The sequence below is a fragment of the Otolemur garnettii genome, unplaced genomic scaffold (genome assembly GCF_000181295.1).
Source record: "Otolemur garnettii isolate 467f Iridium unplaced genomic scaffold, OtoGar3 scaffold00151, whole genome shotgun sequence".
NCBI classification, from domain to species: Eukaryota; Metazoa; Chordata; class Mammalia; order Primates; family Galagidae; genus Otolemur; species Otolemur garnettii.
This window is the reverse complement of record NW_003852546.1, coordinates 1,206,417-1,229,028: the sequence shown is the minus strand read 5'-3', so window position 1 is coordinate 1,229,028 and position 22,612 is coordinate 1,206,417. Positions and strand designations below refer to the sequence as shown.

General features: G+C 46.8%; 1 protein-coding gene across 1 annotated transcript in view; it reads right to left on the bottom strand.

Moving 5' to 3' along the window:
• Positions 1 to 22,612, bottom strand: part of RANBP10 (RAN binding protein 10) — a 71,863-nt gene that overhangs the window by 24,435 nt on the left and 24,816 nt on the right. Inside the window, exon 3 of the mRNA XM_003799384.3 lies at positions 18,267 to 18,319. Within this exon, the coding sequence (XP_003799432.1) occupies positions 18,267 to 18,319 (53 nt within the window). The remainder of the gene's footprint in view (positions 1 to 18,266; positions 18,320 to 22,612) is intronic.

The following is a 22,612-nucleotide window of genomic DNA, read 5'->3' as shown; positions in this document are numbered from 1 at the left end:
GGGCGCCCGTAATCCCAGCTACTTGGGAGGTAGAGGCAGGAGACTCGCTTGAGCCCAGGAGTTGGAGGTTGCTGTGAGCTGTGACCTGTAACACCATGGCACTCTATCCAGGGCGACAGCTTGAGGCTCTGTCTCAAAAAACAAAAAGTTTCCTTATTTCTTTCAATGATTTATCAATTTAAATAGATTTGTCCAAAGGAAGAAAATGCACAGTAGCCACAGAAGGCTAAATACTTAGCTCACCAAAGATGTCTATGACCTAATCCCCACAACCTGTGACTATGTCACCTTCTATGGTTAAAAAGGATTTTGTAGAAGTGATCAAGTTAAAGCTTTTGACATGAAGATTATCCAGATGGGCGTAATGCAATCACAAGGGTTCTCAAAAAATGGCAAGTGCTACACCAAGGGCTTTGAAAGATGGAGGAAGAGGTCAGGAATCAAGGGACACAGGCAGCCTCTAGAAGCTAGAAATGAGAAGGAAATGGGTTCTTCTCTAGAGCCTCCAGAAAGAATATAGCCCTGTAAACACCCTGACTTTACAACTTCTGTTCTCCAGAACCGTAAGAAGATTATTTCAAGTCACTACTACTCTTGTTATAGCACAACAGGAAACTAAGATGGTGCTCTGTGGTTACAGAAGCTACTGAACATCTGGAATTAGCAGTGCTGCAAAGTGACGCCTCAGCTCCCTGTCTCCTGTTCCTCCACGTGCTATGAAGTTAAAAGTGAGTTCAAGAAAATCACAGACTTGCAATGTACCTCTGAAGTTATCCTCTTATGGCAGATACTTTTTCCTAAGAGCCTTTGTGTGTATATGAGATGTGTACCTTGTAAGTATGTGTATATAAATATGTGTGCAAAAAGGCAGTTTGGGGTGAAAAACAGAATATTTTATGGCTTATGGCCATGGCGCTATCTTCCTATGCTCTGGAAAGGACAAACACCATCCACTTGCTACCAAATAATTAACAAAGGACTACTCACCTCCTTAGACTCTGATTTCTTCTCTACAAAATGGTAGGGGAAAGATTAGCCACTATTGTCAAAGGGCTCTAGATATCTACTCCTAAGAAATATTCCAAGATTCCAATCCACAGACAAATATAGTAAACTCCCCACAAGGGTTGAGAAACTGAGGCATTGAAAGGCTAAGGGAAGGCCTGTGGTCTTGTGGATAACACTCTCAGCTCACTTCTTTCTTCTGGGGATACCCAGGTAAGCACCAAGCAGGTATCTGCAATGGTTAAGCCACTTCCTCCTTCCTGAAGTGGTACCCAATCTGATCACGTAGCACTGATGCTCAGTGAACCACCCTTCCCAATCTCCCCTCAGCCCCAACACCTTCCTCTTCTGACATCCCCTTCCCCACTCCTGCTCTTTTTTTTTTTAGAGACAGAGTTTCACTTTATCACCCTCAGTAGAGTGACATGGCGTCATAACTCACGGCAACCTCCAGCTCCTGGGCTTAGGTGATTCTCTTGCCTCAGCTTCCCGAGTAGCTGGGACTACAGGCGGCCGCCACAATGCCTAGCTATTTTTTTGTTGCAGTTTAGCTAGGGCTGGGTTCGAACCTGCCATCCTCGGTGTATGGGGCCGGCGCCCCACTCACTGAGCCATAGGCGCCACCCACCCCACCCCTGTTCTTGAAGCCAAGGTGAGCAATTTTCTAAACATGACCCCAGAAACAGGTACCCCTCTCCGGGTGGGCCTACTGAGAGGCTTCAAATGTGAAGTAAGAGTTGTCACCTTTACCATAAGGGCAGACAGTTGACTCAGAAGGTAGTGGGATGTGAGAGCCAGAAGAGATCAAGGGGATATAGCTGCCTGGGTGAGGGACAAAGAGATGGTTGGGGCTACACAATAGGGAAAGCACTCTAACAAAAATATGCCGCCCAACTAACCACTCTTCCCTCTCCAAAGAGAATAAGACTTGTCACTTTCAGGGATAGGTGACTAGCCTCATGCCCACACAAAAAAGCCCATCCCCAGCCATGTCAGGCACCTATCAGATGCCAGTACAAGGGGAAGCCAAGCCACATTGGGGCCAGGAGGCAGAAAGCCTCGTGTGCCCAGTTTAGAGGTTCTGGCACCACCCACTTCCCCTGCATCATCACTCACATGAAAAGTCAAAGTCATAGAAGCCTCAGGGTGGCTGAGGAAATGGTTCATCACTTTGGCATTCCCAGATGCTATCCTTGTTTATAGTGCCCTAGAGGTGGATGACTCTCTACAAGGTGCCAGGGACTCTAGTATGATCATGCCAAAAGCCCACTCACACAACTGCCATCTGCCAGGACACATCTAGAGACTCGGGCCCAGGGCATCTAGGAATGGAGAGGGTTCCTACTGCCAAAAGGAAAGGTTTCTGCATCATCCGCACATTAGCTAGGAACTCTGCAAGGGCCTGGTGTTGTGTCTGCCCACGAGGTTCTGTGCTGGCCCACGGCTAACCAGTACACAGGGGCTAGCCCTCACAAAGCTAACCTGAGCATTGGCCACCAAACCACTCACCTCTCCCTAACAAATGGGTCCAGTCATCACTGTAGTTCCCTACTTGAACTTCTCCTTCAAGGATGGTGAGAGGATTAAATGAGGAGGTGTGTGGAACACAAGCCTACTTAGGAGACACCCCCTGATGAGATTCCTTCGCCATCGTGAACATCAGCTTTGTGGTCAAGCCTGGACACTTTGAATTTCCTGCTCCCTCCTTCCCTGAAGGAGTGGGCAGAGATGGAGCTGGTCACTAGCCACTTCTCCCAACAAGTCCATCAACAGCAGGCAGCCCAGCTGGGCATGGTGGCTCATGCCTGTAATCCTACCATTCTGGGAGGCAGAGGAGGGTGGATCACCTAAGTTTAGGAGTTGGAAACCAGAGTGAGCAAGAGTGAGACCCCATCTCTACTAAAAATAGAAAAACTAGTTGAGTGTTGTGGTGAGTGCCTGTAGTCCCAGCTACTCAGAATCCTGACACAAGGGGACTGCTTGGGCCCAAGAGTTTGAGTTTGCTATTAACTAGGATACTATAGCACTCTACCCAGGATATAAAGTGAGATTTTGTCTCAAAAAAATAAATTAAAAAAAATAGCAGGCAGCCCCAGAGGTGTTCTACTCTTGCTTGTTCCTAGTTTCCTGGGGAGGCTACCTGACCTTTGGAGGACTTGATGGAGTTCAGTAGCCATGCCCAGTGATTCTCAGAATGTCACTCTCGGCTCGGCGCCTGTAGCACAGTGGTTACGGCACTGGCCACATGCATCGAGGCTGGCAGGTTCTAACCCAGCCTGGGCCTGCTAAATAACAATGACAGCTGCAACAAAAAATAGCCAGGCGCTGTGGCAGGCACCTGTAGTCCCAGCTACTTGGGAGGCTGAGGCAAGATAATCGCTTAAGCCCAAGAGTTTGAGGTTGCTGTGAGCTGTGGTGACAGCACTCTACGGAGGGCGACATAATGAGACTGTGTCTAAAAAAAAAAAAAAAAGAATGTGACTCGCTCTTGAGGCTAGCTATGGAGGGAATGGTGCAGGCCTGCCATGACCAGGTACTTGAGCCTGGAGATGCTGTGGAAAGAGCCCATGTGCCCTGGGAGAATGCATCATGGCAGGGCTGCTCCACAAGGGTGGTAACTCACACAAAGCCATTACTCTCCATAAAGCCAGCACACAGATGCTTTCCCTATAACCACACATGTCTTGAAAAATCTGACAGGATCCACCGGTTGGAGTAGCCTGACCATGGATAATGGGAAAGCAAAGGCAATATTTTCATTCAGCAAATGCTGCAGGATGGCATAAGAGAACACTGTCGTGGTACTTCCATGGCTCTTCCTTGAGCTTTTAGAACCAAGGAACAGAATCAGGGCAGTGCCTGTGGCTCAGTGGGTAGGGCACCGGCCCTATATACCAAGGGTGGTGGGTTCAGACCTGGTCCCGGCCAAACTGCAACAACAACAAAAAAAACCCAGCCGGCCACTGTGGCGGGCACCTGTATTCCCAGCTACTCAGGAGTTTGAGGCAAGAGAATCGCCTAAGCCCAGGAGTTGGAGGTTGCTGTGAGCTGTGACGCCATAGCACTCTACCAAGGGGGATAAAGTGAGACTGTCTCTAAAAACAAAAAAAAGAAAAAAGAAATAGGATCAATGCAACCCTGAGGCTTCTGGCAGCCTCAGGAGGGTCTTCTCTTCATGATAGCTCAGCATGGAAGCCATAGAAAAAGGGGAGGAGAAAAAGGCTTGCCTCTGTAGGTAGCTAATGACACCAGGGCTGACAATAAGTAGGGCATGTCTTCCCCACTAGCATCTAGGCCCTCAACTGAGACAGAGCCCAGGTGTCAGTTTGAAGCTATAAGCAGGGTGAGGGACAATGTAGCTAATACCTGCACAGAAAAGGGACTGTCCACAGATTATACCCTCCCCACCCAAAAGAAATAGATTCCTGATGGTCAGAGAGGTCCAGGGCCAGAATGGGTCTAGCTGGGTCTAAATAGGATATGGTTTAGAAGGCATTAGGCCTACCTAGAAAGGTGACCTGCCAGTGACACCTGTAACTCAGTGAGTAGGGCACCAGCCACATATACTCAGGCTGGCAGGTTCGAACCCAGCCCAGGCCAGCTAAACAACAACTATAACAACAGCAAAAAATAGCCGGGTGTTATGGAGGGCACCTATACTCCTAGCTACTTGGGAGGCTGAGGCAAGAGAATCTCTTAAGCCCAAGAGTTTGAGGTTGCTGTGAGCTGTGATGCCACAGTGCTCTACAGAGGGTGACATAGTGAGACTGTCTCAAAAAAAAAGAAAAAGAAAAAGAAAAAAAGAAAGGAAAGTGACCCACCAATACCTTAGGCCCCCACAGGACAAGCTGGGTCCAGGCTAAAGCAAGCTAAATATTAAGGAAAGGGGTGGCTCTAACCCATAGCACTGGGCTGCAACCTCAGCCTGCAGGATGTGGGGTCTCTCTTCTAGGGTTGGGTTTGGCTTTTGCTTGCTTCTCTCTGAGTTCTTTTCATACACCTGGGGAAAGTCAGTGAATGTGTGTGACCTCTGTGTTTTGCGCACATCCTCAGAGCCTAAAAGACAAGCCTGTGTAAAATTTTTCCTAAAAGGAGTCCCAGAAGTGTTACTGAAGTGTTTCTAGGGTCCTCTGGATACAGATCCCCTCTACCTAGCACCAGGAAGGTTAGGCTGAATGTTACCAGTCTCCACTGTGCTCTACCTCATGAGGACCCAGCCTCACCAGTGGACACTTGAGAATCTCTGTTTTCAGAGACTGATAAACTCAGGTTTCAGAACTGGCTCTTCTGCTGTCGATGAAACCTCTTATCTCAAAGGATTTAACTTGCCCTGAAAAATTCAGTGTTAAGGCCAGAATTTTTACCTCTATAAAACAGAGGTGAGAGCTGGTATTTGGAAGAAGAAAACAGGAGAGTACAGATAAGAATTCCCATGCCCAGGAATAATCATTTCTAGATCTCACCAAATTGTCTCGCTTCAAAAAGGCTGCCGAGCAGCACTGGAGCTCTGTGGGTGAGGAAAGAAGCCCACAGAAAAAGAACACAGGGGTGGCTGGCCATAGGGCCAAGTGCACTGCTAACCCAAGGAAAACAGCAGGGAAACAGAGGGACTCTTACAAGTGGGCTTCTTAGTAGGGACCACACTGGGTCCTCCAGCACTGACACCATTAACCTCCAAGTTACCCACCAGCTATCTACCCCTGGGACCCAATTGGTAAACTCATCCTCTGTTCTGGACTGTCCTAAAGAACATGTTGCCCTTCAGAGCTACAAGACTGCTGAGTATTTACTTCCCCACTCCCATCCAGGTCATTTTCCTAGGATACCTTGGACAGAGAAAGGACAACAGGAGACAGCACCATAGCTCAGTGGGTAGGGTGCCGGCCACATACACCAAGGCTGGCAGGTTCAAATCCGGCCCAGGCCAGCTAAACAACAAAGACAACTACAACAACAACAAAAAGACAGGTGCCTGTAGTCCCAGCTACTTGAGAGGCTGAGGCAAGAGAATCACTTATGCCCAAAAGTTTGAGGTTGCCATGAGCTATGATGCCACAGTACTTTGTCAAGAGCAACATAGTGCCACTCTGTCGTCCCCCCCCCCCGCAAAAAAGGACAACATGAGAAAAGCAGAGAGACTGAGGAGCACCAGATACACAGCCCAAGTCTCTCTTCCCACAGTCCTGGTTCTGGGCAGCTGCTTCAGGGACTTTCCCAGCTGACCCCTTTTCCAGGGAGGGCTGGCTGGATGCATGCTACTGGCCTGAATTACAGGGTGACAACCAATGGGCTCCTTCCTTCCATCAGCCTCTGTCAGGCACTGACTTATATAGTAGTGCCCATAATCAGGCCAGAGGAGTTGAGACCTATTCCCAGGTGCTCCACGGCAAGAAGCCTCACAGGGCCCTCAGGGCTCCACTCATCCAGCTGAAGAGAAGCACGGCTTCCCTCACAAACCAAGCAGCCCCATGGCAGACTCCCAAGAAGCATTATAGGTCCTGGGATGAAAAATGCTTCGGAGAGAGGTGGTGGTTAATGATGGTCACTGTGGGGGTTCATCACCTGTGTACAACACAGATCTCAGCCTATATGCAGGGGGACAGAAGCAGTGCCTATTTGGCAGGTATAGATAGAACAGCATTTCCAGATTACTGGAAACCCATCTACATGCCAATAATCTCTAAAACAGCCACTGCATAAAGCCACCTGCTACTAGATTTTGTTCCAAGCAGATACTGCATATTCTGCACTCTTAGGTGGAGAGAGAGGAAGGATCTCAAACACCCTGTAATTTATTTTCAGTGCTTGCCACATGGGCAGGGACCAGACTCTAACCTCGTGAACCCGGGACAAACCCCTTGTGTTCTGCCCTGATCCCTGCTATCAGCGGTTCCTTTCCATGGCATAAGCAGATGTGAAATATCAGCTGTTTGCAGAATGTGTCCTATCTAGTAGTAGCCGCCTTCTGCTGGGCCAATACTTGCAACAGCCCACTCGGAGAAGGCTTGGGAAGGGAAGCTCTATGAAAGGAAAAGATACCCACTTGATCATGACCATCCTGTAAAAGGAAAGCAGACAGCCCCACCCTCCACACATAGACCCCTCCCCTCCTCTCCCTCCCACCACAGGCCAAGGCCTGGTTGCCGGGCACCACCTACTTCAAGAATTATGCCCCCATCCCCAATCTCTGGCTGTGGTTCTTCCAGCTCCTTCTTTTCTTTCTTTCTTTCTTTTTTTTTTTTTTTTGAGATAGAGTCTCATTATGTTGTCCTCCATAGAGTGCCATGGCATTGCAGCTCACAGCAACCTCAAACTCTTAGGCTTAAATGATTCTCCTGCCTCAGCCTCCCAAGTAGATGGAACTACAGGCACCCGCCATAATGCCCAGCTGTTTTCTTGTTGTAGTTGTCACCGCTGTTTAGGAGGTCCAGGCCAGGTTCAAACCCTCCAGCCTTGGTATGTGGCCGGTGCCCCACCTACTGAGCTACAGACACTGAGCCCAGCTCTTCCTTTTCTAACAATTACAATCAATGGAAGTATGCCTCAGTGGGCCCGATGCTGCTTGGAGGGGTTGCAGTAATGAAGGTAATATATGGCACACCAAGCGAATAGCTGCCTCCTCTGCAGAAATGGAAGAAGGAAGGTATCAGCCATCCAGCTTTGATGCAGCTAGGGTTCCTATCAACACAGATTGAGTCCCCCTGGCTCTGTCTGAGGCTTGAGACCCTGAAGCAAGATCAGTCTTTCCTCAACCCCCTCAAAGCATCGATCTTGGGAGAAGCCCAAGCCTACTCTCTATCCACAACCCTGACTTAGTCTCTCTGCTTCCCCAATCCAGGATCTTAGCCCCTAGATAGGCCCTAGATGTGTCCCTGCTTCCCTGCCAGTTCACGAAAGCAAGGGCGGGGATGCAGGTATACTCACCTGCCTGCAGATCACCTTGTCCTGCTTCCAAGTCATTTAGCCAAGGGCTCTGACATTCTTCTTTTGAGGCACACCTGTTCCTTAGTTTCAGACTTGCGAAAGGTAAACATCAAAAACTTCCACATACAGAACCTCTGACTATGCAAGCTAAGACATGCCCACATACTCCCTGGAAAGTTTGAGCACCTCAGCCTCACTGGAGAGGCACTTCATGTTAACATCTACCCCAGGATCCAAGTGAGACTCCAGAGTACCTGCCTTCTGCCCAGATAGTTCTAGATGCAAAATGCCTTTGCTGAGTCAGTATAACCTACAAGAAAACACTCAAAACACCAATGTCCTGCTGTGCCATCTTTTTCTATACTCCAACTCCAGATGTTTGGAACATGTCTACTAAAATACAGAAAATATAAGCACTTAAGAGAAAAGATAGTTTCAATTACAGCTAATTCCACTCTTGAGTAGAAATATTCATAAAAAAGACTTTTTTTTTGAGACAAATCACAGTAACCTCGAACTCCCAGGCTCAAGTGATCCTCCTGCCTCAGCCTCCCAAGGAGCTGGGACAACAGGCACCCATCACAATGCCCAGCTAATTTTTCTATTTTTGGCAAAGATGGGGAGCTCTTGAACTCCTAAGCTCAGGTGATCTACCTGCCTCAGCCTCTCAGAGTGCCAGGATTACAGGCATAAGCCATCATACCTGACCCATTAAAAAAATTATGTCCTGGTACTTCTTTCTTCGGGTAGAAAAAAATACCCTTTCTAGCCGGGCGTTGTGGCGGACGCCTGTAGTCCCAGCTACTTGGGAGGCTTAGGCAAGAGAATCGCCTAAGCCCAAGGCGTTGGAGGTTGCTGTGAGCTGTGACTTCACGGCACTTTACCAAGGGTTAATAAGTGAAACTCTGTCTCAAAAAAAAAAAAAATATCCTTTCCCAATAATAAGAATAGCTAAAACTGGCTCAGCACCCATAGTTCAGTGGTTAGGGTGCTGGCCATGTACACCACAGCTGGTGGGTTCGGACCTGGCTTGGGCCTGCTAAACAAACAACCAACAACAACAAAATAGCCAGGCATTGTGGTGGGCACTTGTAGTCCCAGCTACTTTGGAGGCTAAGGCAAGAGAATCGCTTAGGCCCAAGAGTTTGAGTTACTGTGAGCTATGATGTCATAACACCCCACAGAGGACAACAAAACGAGACTCTGTCTCAATAAAAGAAAATAAAGACTAATCTTGCTTCAGTGTCTTGTGCCTGTGGCTCAGGAGTAGTAGGGCTCCAGCCCCATATATCAAGGGTGGCGGGTTCAAACCTGACCCTGGCCAAAATGCAAGAAAAAATAGCCGGACAGTGAGGGAGACGCCTGTAGTCCCAGCTACTCAGGAGGCTGAGGCAAGAGAATCACCTAAGCCCAAAAGCTGGAGATTGCTGTAAGCTGTGACACCACAGCACTCTACCAAGGGGGACAAAGTGAAACTCTTGTCTCAAAAAAAAAAAAAAAAGAATAGCTAATACTGCATTTATATACCCCCTTTTCATGTCAGGCACTAGTCTAAACACTTTATAGGAATTAACTCAGTCCTCCTATATAAACATCCTATATAAAAATTAGATACCAGATACTAGTATTATTTCCATTTACAGATGAGGAAACCGAACCACAGAGGTAACACAGCTGCCAGGATGCAAATGGAGACAGCATGGCTCCAGAGTCCATATTCTGCTTCACAAGTAGACCAGAACCCTTAAGGCCTGTTTCCCCACAATACCAAATGTGAGTCTAGCCCAGGAGTCCTCAAACTTTTTAAACAGGGGGCCAGCTCACTGTCCTTCAGACCATTGGAGGGCTGGACTGCGGGCCCTTGTCCCGGACAAGTCAGCTGCTAAGCAGGACAGGCAGCAGCAGCAAAAACACCTGACAGACTGGATAAATGTCCTAGGTAGGCTGCATGTGGCCCACAGGCCATAGTTTGAGGACACCTGGTCTAGCCAATTCACTGACACTGAGCTCCAACATACAGAAAAGGGAACACCATCTCACACAAGAACAAGACCCCGGCTCGGCGCCTATAGCTCAACCGGCTAAGGCGCCAGCCACGTACACCTAAGGTGGCGGGTTCGAATCCCCAGCCCGGACCCCCCAAACAACAATGACGGCTGCAACCAAAAAATAGCCGGGCGTTGTGGCGGGCGTCTGTGGTCCCAGCTAACTGGGAGGCTGAGGAAAGAGACTCGCTTGAGCCCAGGAGTTGGAGGTTGCTGTGAGCTGTAATGCCACGGCACTCTACCCAGGGGGACAGCTTGAGGCTCCGTCTCAAAAAAAAAAAAAAAAAAAAAGAACAAGACCCCTTCTCTACTAAAAATAGAAAAACTAGTCAACCATGGTGATGGGCACCTGTTAGTCCCAGCTACTCAGGAGGCTGAGGCACGAGGATCACCTGAGCCTAGGAGTTTGAGGTTGCTGTGAGTTATGATGACACCACTGGACTCTAGCCCAGGCAACAGAGTGACACCGTGTCTAAAAAAAAAAAAAAAGAAAACAAAAGAAAGAAAGAAAAGAAAAAGAAAAGGGGAATAGTCAAATTCTATAGGTAGAAGGTGGTAGAAAAGCCCTTACACACAGTCAGGGCCACCATGTTCAGGGCAGTGTGGTGAGTCTGAGCTCCAAATGAAGGCATCTCCAAGCCAAAGGCAGGCTGTGAGCCAATGGGACCTGACTTAAGACTGGTTCCAGAACCACACGTGCCCCTCACGCTGAGGTGAAGCACAGCAACAGAAACGACCTCATCCCAATGCTCAAGTGCACGATGCCAAACACTGTGCTCACCCGGGGGAATGGTGAAAACAAGATGTGGTTCCAAAGAGCTCACAACCTTGTAAGGACACAGCTAGGTAAATGTGAAGAAGTCACACAGGCAGGATTGCAAGTGTCATCACAGAGATATGGTGAAGGCTGAAGAGTTCAGGTGACATTGCAGGGGGTGTCAAGGAGGAAGGGCCCATGCAGATATATGGTGTTGGCCTGTGCAGAGGGAAGAGGTGGCAGAAGATAAGGCTGAGCGGGAGCCTTTTTCCTCAGGGCATAGGAGTCACAGCCCCAGAGCAGGCAGGCAGAGTACACAGAGTGGGGAGCAGAGGGCTCAGGTAGAGGATCAGTCAGAAGGCCACGGGAACAGTCAGTAGAGAGGCCATGACAGCACAGATGGAGAAGCACAGCTAGATTAAAGAGATCTTTGGGGAGTGGTAGAACCATGCCAGAGGGCAAAGGAGGATTACTCTGAGTCATCCCACTTGAGGGCCAGGGTGGACAGTGGCTATCAGCAGAGATAGGAAATGAATGAGGACCTGGCTTGGGACAAGCAGGTCTGCCGTCTGCTGGACCTTAAAGCAAAGAGCTGAAGTTTCTCAAGGATATGTGGTCTGCTCAAGGGCAGAGTGGAATCAGAGGAGTGATTTGGATACGTCCACTTGGATGGCCCACTAGCTACCCTTTCACTACTCTCTCAGGGTTTAGCAAAACAGAGTCTCCACTCATATGCCATAGTAATCTTCTGGGTCCCTCAAGGGAGGTGAGACTCACCTCCATTGCCAACATACACACACACACACACACAAAATCAACAAAAACAGGCCATCACCAGGCCATTCTATTAACAAAAGCACTCTTTCTCTATTCTTTTGAAACAGGGTCTCACACTGTCACCCAAGCTGGAGTATAGTATCTCAATCACAGCCCACTGCAACCTCGAACTCTTAGGCTCAAGTGATCCTCCCACCTCAGCCTCCCAATGTGCTAGGATTATAAGCACAAACCACCCTGTCCAGCAAAAAGCACTCTTAAAACAAATTATTGAAAAAAAAACAAAAAACAAATTATTGGCAACACTCTTGAAGACACACCACCAACAGCTTGCAGTCCAATCATTGGCTACTCTGAAGATACCATGTCCAGCTGAATTACCTGCCAAAGGGCTTGTCATGTCATCCTATCCTCCTCATCTCTCTGTCCAAGCTACTCCCACATTCTTCTGGATCCCTAAAACAGTCTGAGAGAGTCTCCTAACTGGCCTCCTTGCACCTGCTCCCGCCCCTCAGTGGCTCCCCATAACACCCTGCCAACCACTCAGACCAGCCCCACTGGCCTGCAGCCACTTCCTCAACACCAGGCTCTTTTCCACCTCCTTCCCACAGGCTTTTCACTCTGCCTGGAACCTTCTTCCTCTCTTCCATGGCCCCTTGTCACACTACCACTCCTCGCCTGACTCCTTGTTATCCTTCAGATCCCAGTCTAAATGTCCCTTCTTTAGGAAAGGCTAAAGCTAGCAGACTCTCATGACACCCTTCATGGTACTGACCAAAATGGAAAAGGACTACCACAGAAGAATCTAATAAGTATCTGTCTCCCCTACTAGGTGAGGTCTATATGGACAAGGACTGTGTCTGTATAACCTGCACTGGGCTCAGGGCCTGACTTGTGGTACATACATAATAAATTAATAGGGCTGTCATGGTTGTAATGAAATAAGAGACTGTCTGTAAAGCATCCAGCACAGAGTCTGAACACAGGAGCACTTGGTCACCAAAGGCTCCAACAGAAGCAAAGTACCTGGGTGGTGAGAAGATTTTCTGCCACTCGAGGCTGTGATGGTGCCAAAGAATGACGTTCAAAACCCAGTACAGGCTCAGCGCCTATAGCTCAACTGGCTAAGGCGCCAGCCATGTACACCTAAGGTGGCGGGTTCGAATCCCCAGCCTGGACCCGCCAAACAACAATGATGGCTGCAACCAAAAAAAAATAGCCGGGCGTTGTGGCGGGCGCCTGTGGTCCCAGCTGCTTGGGAGGCGGAGGCAGGAGACTCGCTTGAGCCCAGGAGTTGGAGGTTGCTGTGAGCTGTAATGCCACGGCACTCTACCCAGGGGGACAGCTTGAGGCTCTGTCTCAGACATAAAAAACCCAGTACAAAGAATGATCTTCAAAACCCAGTACTGAGATGAACAGAAGGCCCACTATCATTCCTGAGAGGGGTACTTTCTACTCAGTCTGCACATCTGCCCTTTGCTAGATCTGCCCAGATAGTCAGCTAGCCCTGTATCCTGGGAAAGTCTGACACATCCATCCTTCACAGGGAGAAGCCCTATCTAGATGCAATCTGATTCCTACTTTCCACCTTAAGGATAATCAGGGAGATGATCAGATATAGCAGAAAGGAAAACCTCAAGGAGCTGACAGGTAGAGTGAAATGAAGACAAGTACAACATCCACTGAACACTCAGGCCCATTCTCTTTCCAGAAAGAGATGCACCAGTAAAAAAAAAAAGAGATACACCAGTGAGAAAAATGGATTTTCTTATAATTTGGCATTAGTAATGTCAAAGCATGTTACCAGGAGCTGGCCTTGGACCAGGCCACAGGGGCTGAAAGTCTATTTTTTTGTTAATAAGAAAATGGTTTTATTTCTAATTTTTAGTTTCTATTCAGTTTAAAAATATACTTTTACAGGGCCAGGCACGGTGTCTCACTCCTGTAATCCTAGCACTTGGGAGGCCAAGGTGGGTGGGTTGCCTAAGCTCACAGGTTCAAGACCAGCCTGAGCCAGAGCGAGACCTCACCTCTAAAAATAGCCAAGTGGGCAGTGCCTGTGGCTCACTGAGTAGTGCATCAGTCCCATATACTGAGGGTGGTGGGTTCAAACCCGGCCCCGGCCAAACTGCAACAAGAAAATAGCCGGGCATCGTGACAGGTGCCTGTAGTCCCAAAGTCCAAAAGCTGGAGGTTGCTATGAGCTGTGATGCCATGGCACTCTACCGAGGATGACAGCTTGAGACTCTGTCTCAAAAAAAAAAACAAAAAAAAAAAATAGGGCCAAAATTTTGTGGCTCAAGGAGTAGGGCACTGGCCCCATATACTGGAGGTGGCGGGTTCAAACCTGACCCCAAGCCAAAAATAAATAAATATATGTATATATATATATACACTTTTATTCTGATAATGAAGTTTTACAACTAACAAAGCAGTTGAACTACTACCCATGAATACAGACAGAGATATAATTAACACCTACTTATGTTTCTATACTCTATAAAAATATTCTTCTAATGTCATCTGTTAAAATTAACTACAAGGCTTGGCGCCTGTGGTCAAGCAGCTAACGTGCCAGTCACATACACCTGAGCTGGCAGGTTTGAATCCAAACAACAATGATGGTTGCAACCAAAAAATTGCCAGGTGTCGTGGCGGGCACCTGTAGTTCCAGATACCTGGGAAGCTGAGGCAAGAGAATCGCTTACACCTGGGAGTTGGAGTTTGCTGTGAGCTGTGATGCCACGGCACTCTACCCAGGGCAACAGCTTGGGGCTCTGTCTCAAAAAAAAAAAAAAAAACCAAAGACTAAATACCAAAGACCAAATACCATAGTATTTGTGGACAAAAAGCTAATGGACTCAATCTCTTAAAATACTAAATATATGGGCAGCGCCTGTGGCTCGGTGAGTGTGGTGCTAGCCCCATATACCGAGGGTGGCAGGTTCAAACCTGGCCCCAGCCAAACTGCAACAAAAACATAGCTGGGTGTTGTAGTGGGCACCTGTAGTCCCGCTATTCAGGAGGCTGAGGCAAGAGAATCGCCTAAGCCCAGAAGTTGGAGGTTGCTGTGAGCTATGATGCTATGGCACTCTACCAAGGGCAATAAAGTGAGACTCTGTCTCTTAAAAAAAAAAAAATACTAAATGTATAATAAATATCATATTGTCAACATTTAAATGAAACACATTAAAATGATGACATCCTAAAACATAATTCCTTTAATTTTATTTATTTATTGAGACAAAGTCTTGTTCTGTCAACTTGGGTAGAGTACAGTGGCACAACCTAGCTTACTGTAACCTTCTCAAGTGATCATCCTGCCTGAGCCTCCCAAGTAGCTAGGACTACAGGCACACAACACCATGCCCAGCTAATTTTTTCTATTTTTGATAAAGATGGGGTCTTACTCTTGCTCCGACTGGTCTCAAACGCCTGACCTCAAGTGATCCTCCCTTTTCAGCCTCCGAAGTGACTAGAATTACAGGCGTGAGCCACCAACCGCCAATATATTCATTTTAAAAGATAAATTTATCAATAAAATATTACATCTCTTTCGGCCAGGTGAAGTGGCTCATGCCTATAATCCTAGCACTCCAGGAAGCCAAAGTGTGTGGATTGCCATGAGTTCACAGGTTCAGGATATGCTTTAGTAAGAGCAAGACCAAGTCTCTAAAAAAATAGATGGATGTGGTGGCAAGCACCTATAGTCACAGCTACTTGGGGGCTGAGGCAAGAGAATCGCTTGAGCCTAAGAGTTTGAAGTTGCTGTGAGCTATGATGCCACAGCACTGTACGGAAGACGACAAAGTGAGACTCTGTCTCAAAAAAATAAATAAACAAAATACAACATATATATATATTTTTTTTTGAGACGGAGCCTCAAGCTATCCCCCTGGGTAGAGTGCCATGGCTTCACAGCTCAGAGCACCCTCCAACTCCTGGGCTCAAGTGAGTCTCCTGCCTCTGCCTCCCAAGTAGCTGGGACCACAGGCGCCCACCACAACGCCTGGCCATTTTTTGGTTGCAGCCATCATTGTTGTTTGGAGGGCCTGGGCTGGGGATTCGAACCCGCCACCTTAGGTGTATGCGGCTGGCGCCTTAGCCACTTGAGCCACAGGCGCCGAGCCAACATATATTTTATTTATTTATTTATGTTTTGGAGACACAGTCTCACTATGTCACCCTCAGTAGAGTACCGTGGCCTCACAGCTCACAGCAACCTCAAATTCTTGGGCTCTAGCGATTCTCTTGCCTCAGCCTCCCAAGTAGCTGGGACTACAGGTGCCCGCCACAATGCCCAGCTATGTTTTTGTGGTAGTTGTCATTGTTGTTTAGCAGGCGTGGGCTGGGTTCGAACCTGCCAGCCCCAGTGTACGTGGCCGGCACCCAAGCCGGCAGCCTAGCCACTGGCCATCAAGCCAAAATATTACATATCTTTTAATACTCTGGTACAATATTTCTTCATATACTGCAGGAAAACTAATTGTTGGCCTAGTTATCAACTTAATAAAGGGTCCTTTTCCAACAGTATTAATAGACAAATGTGATGGTTTCTTGATCCAGGGGTATTTCCCTTTGTTTATTTTGTTTTAATTTCATTTATAATTTTAAAACAGATGACATTCAGAAGAAAGAAAATTGAAAAGCCTTCAAAATGAAAATTTTTCCTTCTCAGTCTTGTCTCTAGCTACCCTTCCCAGGAGACAGGCAATAGTACAATTTTTTTCTATAGCTTTCCAAAGATATCCTATAAGTAAATATAGATATGTTTTCTCTCTTTTTGTTAACTTTTGGTAGCATATTATGTATGGGTCTATGCCTTATATTTTTCAGTGTATTTTACCAGTATATCCCAGAGATTAACCTAAACAGCTACTTTAAGAAGCCCCCGTATTCTCTTATGGCTGCATAATTTTCCTTTGTATCAATTTACAAAAAAAAAATTTATTTAACTAATGGTCAGGGTCGCTTAAACTAGCATTCAATAACATTCAATAACAGACTACTATAATCAGTTTTACATATTAAGCCCATAAACATCTCTTTTCTCCACTATTGAAACAGTGGAAAACTCAAAGAATACATTTAGAACAAGCAAAAGATCAGTTTACCCTTGATAGGAAATTATTTTTCTTTGTTCACTAGTAGGCACAGCTATAGGCACTATAGACACATTTACCAAGCAAAGACCAGAAGCTTATATAACAAATGACACAGCCACAACCTATACAAAGAAGCCAAACATACCACATGCCTTCTCATTAATAATGGACGACTAGTTTTCACTTAGGTCAAAGAAAAAAAAGTGTATATTCTTGACAATTAGTTGAATCTTAAGTGAATATAAATCCCAAGTATTTGAAATTAGTACACTAGAAAAAAAATCTGTGATTTTTTTGTTTTTTGACCCCATCTACCCAGGGTCACTCTGTCACCCTGGGTAGAATGCTGTGGCATTACAGCTCACAGCAACTACAAATTCTTGGGCTCAAGTGATTCTCTTGCCTCAGCCGCCTGAGTAGCTGGGACTACAGGCACCCACCACAACACCCAGGTGTTTTTAGAGATAAGGTCTCGATCTTGCTCAGGCTGGTCTCAAACTCATGAGCTTAAGCAATCTACCCACCTTGGCCTCCCATAGTGCTAGGATTACAGGTGTGAGCCGATGCACCTGGCCTTCTGTGATTGTTATTAAACAAAGATTGGAAAATATATAGAGGATTTAAGTGTTACACCCTCTTTGGAGAAAGGTAGGTGCCATTTATGTGTCATAGGCACAAAGAATAGAAAGCCAGGGCAAAACCACAAGGACACTGCCTGCCACCATTATGGCTTCAGAAGAGTTTACACCATGTCATTTGTGTCTACTCAATGGACCAATGGACTGCCAAGTGTGGTGGCTCTCAGCTGTAATCCCAGCACTCCGAGAGGCCCTGGAGGATAGATTGAACTCACGAGTTCAAGACCTCAGACTGAGCTAGAGCAAGACCTCTAAAAATAGCTGGGAGTTGTAGCAGGCGTCTGTAGTACCAGCTACTTGGGAGGCTGAGGCAAGAGAATTGCTTGAGCCCAAGAGTTTGAGGTTGCTGTAAGCTCACCATGGCACTCTACCTAGGGTGACAAATTGAGACTCTGTCTCAAAAAAAAGGACCAATAGACCATCTTTTGGAACCATTAGCCATGGTGGAGGCTTCTGTCTCCTCAACTGTACCCAGTCCAAGTACTGGGTATAAACTTCTGGGCAGAAAACTGAAAGGGTGCCAGATTGGCAGAGGAAGACCATCAGCAGGGCCCAGGCCAGTGCACTAATCTGAGGATGCTCTTAAGAAATTGCCTCAACCATGTTCCACGTGGAACACCACTTAAAGACTTTGATCTTTAACACAGTGAAGTAACAGGAGTCAGGGCTGGCAGTAATCTTCTTCCCAGTACATGCTGAGCTCTAGGCTGGTCAACAAAGGCCAATGGGAGTAAGGGCTACTGAGGCGTATCCCCACTAGGAGCAAGCTCAGGTCACCTGGTTATGACTGCAAACAGTTCAAATTCCATGAATAACAATCACTAGCCAATTCATTTTTGGAATGGAAGCCCACACCATTCTGGCCCAAAGGCCACATTTCAGGATTCTCCATCTAATGGCTTGCCTAGAGAGAAGTGGCCAGCAAATAAAGTCCTCCCCAGCCTTTCAGCTGCCACCATGACTCTCATCGCAGACTAGGAGAGTAGAACAAATGTTCTTTTAAACAGTGACTCACCAGGAAGTCTGTTCATGTTGACACCTTGAGCTGAGAGTCCTATTCCCATGTACCTTCAAAAAAGCACACACACACAAAAAAACTTGAATTAGCAAACAATTATACGTCTTTCTTCTCAAATATTTCTAAGTAAAAGATAGAAAAATGATTAAAGCAATCAATGTAGACACTCTTTTAACAAACTAGTGGTCTCTGAAGAACCTTTACATTTTGATTTTTTTTTTTTGGAAACAGAGTCTCAAGTTGTCACCCTGGGTAGAGTGCCATGGTATCACAGCTCACAGCAACCCTCAAACTCTTGGGCTTAAGCGATTCTGTTGTCTCAGTCTCCCAAGTAACTAGGACTACAGATGCCCACCACAACGCCTGGCTATTTTGTTGTTGCAGTTGCCATTGTTGTTTTAGATGGCCCTAGCCCACTTCGAACTTGCTGGTCTCAGTGTATGTGGCTGGCACCCTACCCACTGAGCAACAGGCACCGCCCTACATTTTAATTTCTAATAACAAGCATCTTAATGTCTTATGCAGCTGGAGAAACAGCAGATAAGTGTTTGCATGTAACCATGAACCACTGGCATTAGATTCAGAGGAAAATGGCATGTAATCATGACTTCCAGTCCCTTGGCTTTCCTGCTCTTGCTAAGGCACCAGAATCTTCTCCTAAGAAGTGCCTAAAGTAGCTCAATACTAGGAAGTGGCTGGGTGCAATGGCTCACAACTGTAATCCTAGCACTCTGGGAGGCTGAAGAGGGTGGACTGCCTGAGCTCATGAGTTCGAGGCCAGCCTGAGCTACAGTGAGACCCTACCTCTAAAAATAGCCAGATGTTGTGGCAGGTGCCTGTAGTCCCAGCTACTTGGGAGGCTGAGGCAAGAGAATAGCTTGAGCTAAGGAGTCTGAGGTTGCTGTGAGCAATGACTCCACGGTACTCTACTGGGGGCGACAAAGTGAGACTCTGTCTCAAAAAAAAAAAAAAAATCCTAGGAAGTGCTTGGCAGAGCAATGCAAGATCAAACCCACATGGCCAAGCCACTCTGCAGCAAGGAGCAGGGTATGGAAAAAGTACAGTCAGGCTGGACCTGCATAGGATCATCATTACCCTCCCTCCATACATACACATTGGCCTTCGAGACCATGCAAAGTTAGGGGTTAGTGATACATGAGGCTTCCAAGATCCCCTAACCCTCCCATATAGGTGCTTAAGCAACTGAGTTGCCACATCAAGGGGGGGCCCATGCTGTAGCAACTCTGTCAAACATGTCTTAGTGACACTGGTGAGAAGGCAAGTCAGAAAAAGAAATGAACTTTTACTTTAGCTAAACGTTCGTAGTGTATAAAGAACTAGGTATTTCCCCAAAAAGTCAGAAATAAGTCATCACCTCCTGAGAGTAAAATAGTAGAAACTCAGATATGATGCCCGACGTTAACCACATCTGAACATGAACAGGTAGCTGAAGTGCTCAGGATATTCAAACTACCAACCAAGAAGACTGAGGTATGCAACCATAACAATATCAATGCACTTAAGGCCATTAAATTGTACACTTAAAAATAGTTAAAATGGTAAATCTGGGCTCATCGCCTATGGGCACAGTGGATATGGCGCCAGCCACATACACCAAGGCTGGCAGGTCTGAACCTGGCCAAGGCCAGCTAAACAATGTCAACTGCAACAAAAAATAGCCAGGTGTTGTAGTGGGCACCTGTAGTCCCAGCTACTTGGGAGGCTGAGGCAAGAGAATTGCTTAAGCCCAAAAGTTTTAGGTTGCTGTGAGCTATGACACCCCGACACTCCACCAAGGATGACATAGTGAGAACTCTGTCTCAAAAAAAAAAAAAAAAGGTAAATCTGATGTTATGTGTATTTTACCACAATTAAAAAATACTTTTTTAAAAAAGCAATTACATAGGGCTCCCTTAATTTGCCCATTTCCAAATGTCTGTACCGCTACATTCTGATTGTCCAGTACTTGAATTCTGCAAGGAGCTTTGCTACATTTCCCCATCTTGGACTATTTCCTCCCTCCTTGGCATGCTCCACACACCCATAACCTGTTTTCTCCCAGGATCCCCAGGCCATAGTGCCTCTGCCCTTTGATTTTTTTCTGGCTGGCCACACCACTGGATTTTGGGAAGCAGTCTCTACCACCCAAATAGAGGATGAGACAGGAAGGGAAGGCTCTAACCTATCTACTTTCTCAGAAACCAGCTATCCCCCAGCATACTATGTAGGAACCAGGAAAAAACACAGACAAAGGCCCTGATATCTTGGCCCATCAAGGTTAGGGGAAAACGGAGAGAAGGGAAAGGAGCAAAAGAAAAGCAACAGCATTTCAAAGAAAAAAATTCTTCTCTTTCAAAGTTTAAAGGAAGTTTTCTGCCTTGTTTTTTTGTTTTTTTTCTTTTTTGAGACAGAGCCTCAAGCTGTCCCCCTGGGTAGAATGCTGTGGCATCACGGCTTACAGCAACCTTCAACTCCTGGGCTCAAGCGAATCTCCTGCCTCCACCTCCGAAGTAGCTAGGACTGCAGGCGCCCGCCACAACGCCTGGCTATTTTTTGGTTGCAGCCATCATTGTTGTTTGGTGGGCCCGGACTGGATTCGAACCCGCCACCTTAGGTGTATGTGGCTGGCGCCTTAGCCACTTGAGCCACAGGCACCGAGCCACCCTGTTTTGTTTTAAGCAGCATTTGGGACACAGAATTGGATCCTTAAAGGTCAAAGATGCAGACCAATATAGCCTATAGATGCAAAGAACTGCTCAGCCCTTCCCAGAAACACTCAAACTACCTGCCACCTCCTGCCAGAAGGCACTAGCTTCAAGGACCATCCTGAGAAATAGTCTAACCCTGCTAGCAGGATTCCCATTAAAGTATACATTTTTTTCCAGAAAAAGAGCAGCCCAAACAAGCAGCTTCCTGACATTACATGACAGGGGGTGTCAAAAGCTGATCTCCATTCTCTCAATGCCTTAACTGACTAAACAACGAATGACCCCAACAGTAGCCATCAATCCAACTACCACAGTGTAACATAGCCAAGGGTTTCCCTGACTTGACATCAGCCACTCACCCTACCCACCCTGTTCAGAGAGGCCTGGGCCTGTGCCCAACACCACCAGTGGGCCCATCCCTTGCATATAGTACAGACTTCCTGACACTAAGATAAGGGTCACTCTTACAGTGACCAAGCATATAACTATGCCTCGGTGACCCGTGAGCTCCCCTATTTGGACTAGCATTAAGTGATCTAGAGTCACCCAGGAAGCATATGTGCTCCAAACATCAGTTGCTTATGCCTCCCCCCAGGAGAAGCCTCCTCTATCTCTGGCAGCTAGTCCCCCATACCTTCCTACAAGGCTGCTTCACAGTGGGGATGGGGCTAACCAGCAGATGGCCTGGGAGGCTCTATACAAACCACTTCCTGAACTTGAGAATTTGAGTGGATGAACTGAGGGTAGAGTGGCCACAAGAAGCCCATACCCACACCTGGGCGCCATGCTACCTCCGAGTGTCAATGACACAGGGAACAGTCCCCATAGTAAGCCAAATTGCATCACCAAATGAGGTCAGAACAGAGTTGGAGTCAAGGAGAATAAGCCTGAACTCCTCAAACACATATGAAAGTTTTTTCAAAAGTATGATGTTCTAAAACCATAGATGCAGCTTTCTATCCTCCAGGAAGTCTATATGCATTCTAAAGACTATTATCGAGCCAATCCAAGATAAGCAAAACAGGTAAAAGAGCTGTAAGGACACTGTGAATATAATAAAAACATTGAATTATGGCTCAGTGCCTGTAGCTCAAGAGGCTAGGGCACCAGCCACATACACCGGAGCTGGCGGGTTCGAATCCAGCCTGGGCCTGCCAAACAACAATGACAACTACAACCAAAAAATAACCAGACGTTGTGGCAAGCGCCTATAGTCCCAGCTACTTGGGAGGCTGAGGCAAGGGAATTGCTTAAGCCCAAGAGTTTGAGGTTGCTGTGAGCTGTGACACCATAGCACTCTACCCGTCTAACCAGGGTGACAGCTTGACGCTGTGTCTCAAAAAAAAAAAAATGAAAAGAAAAAAACACTGAATTGTACACTCTAAATGTGTGAATTGTATAGCATGTTAAATTACATCTCATAACACTCAACAAACCAGGAATAGAAGGAACCTACTTCAACAAAGGCCATATATGAAAAACTCACAGCTAATATAGTAACTCAATGATGAAAGACTGAAAATCTTTTCTCTAAGATTAGGAATAAGAAATAAAGATGTCTGGCTCAGCGCCTGTGGCTCAAGCGGCTAAGGCGCCAGCCACATACACCTAAGGTGGCGGGTTCGAATCCCCAGC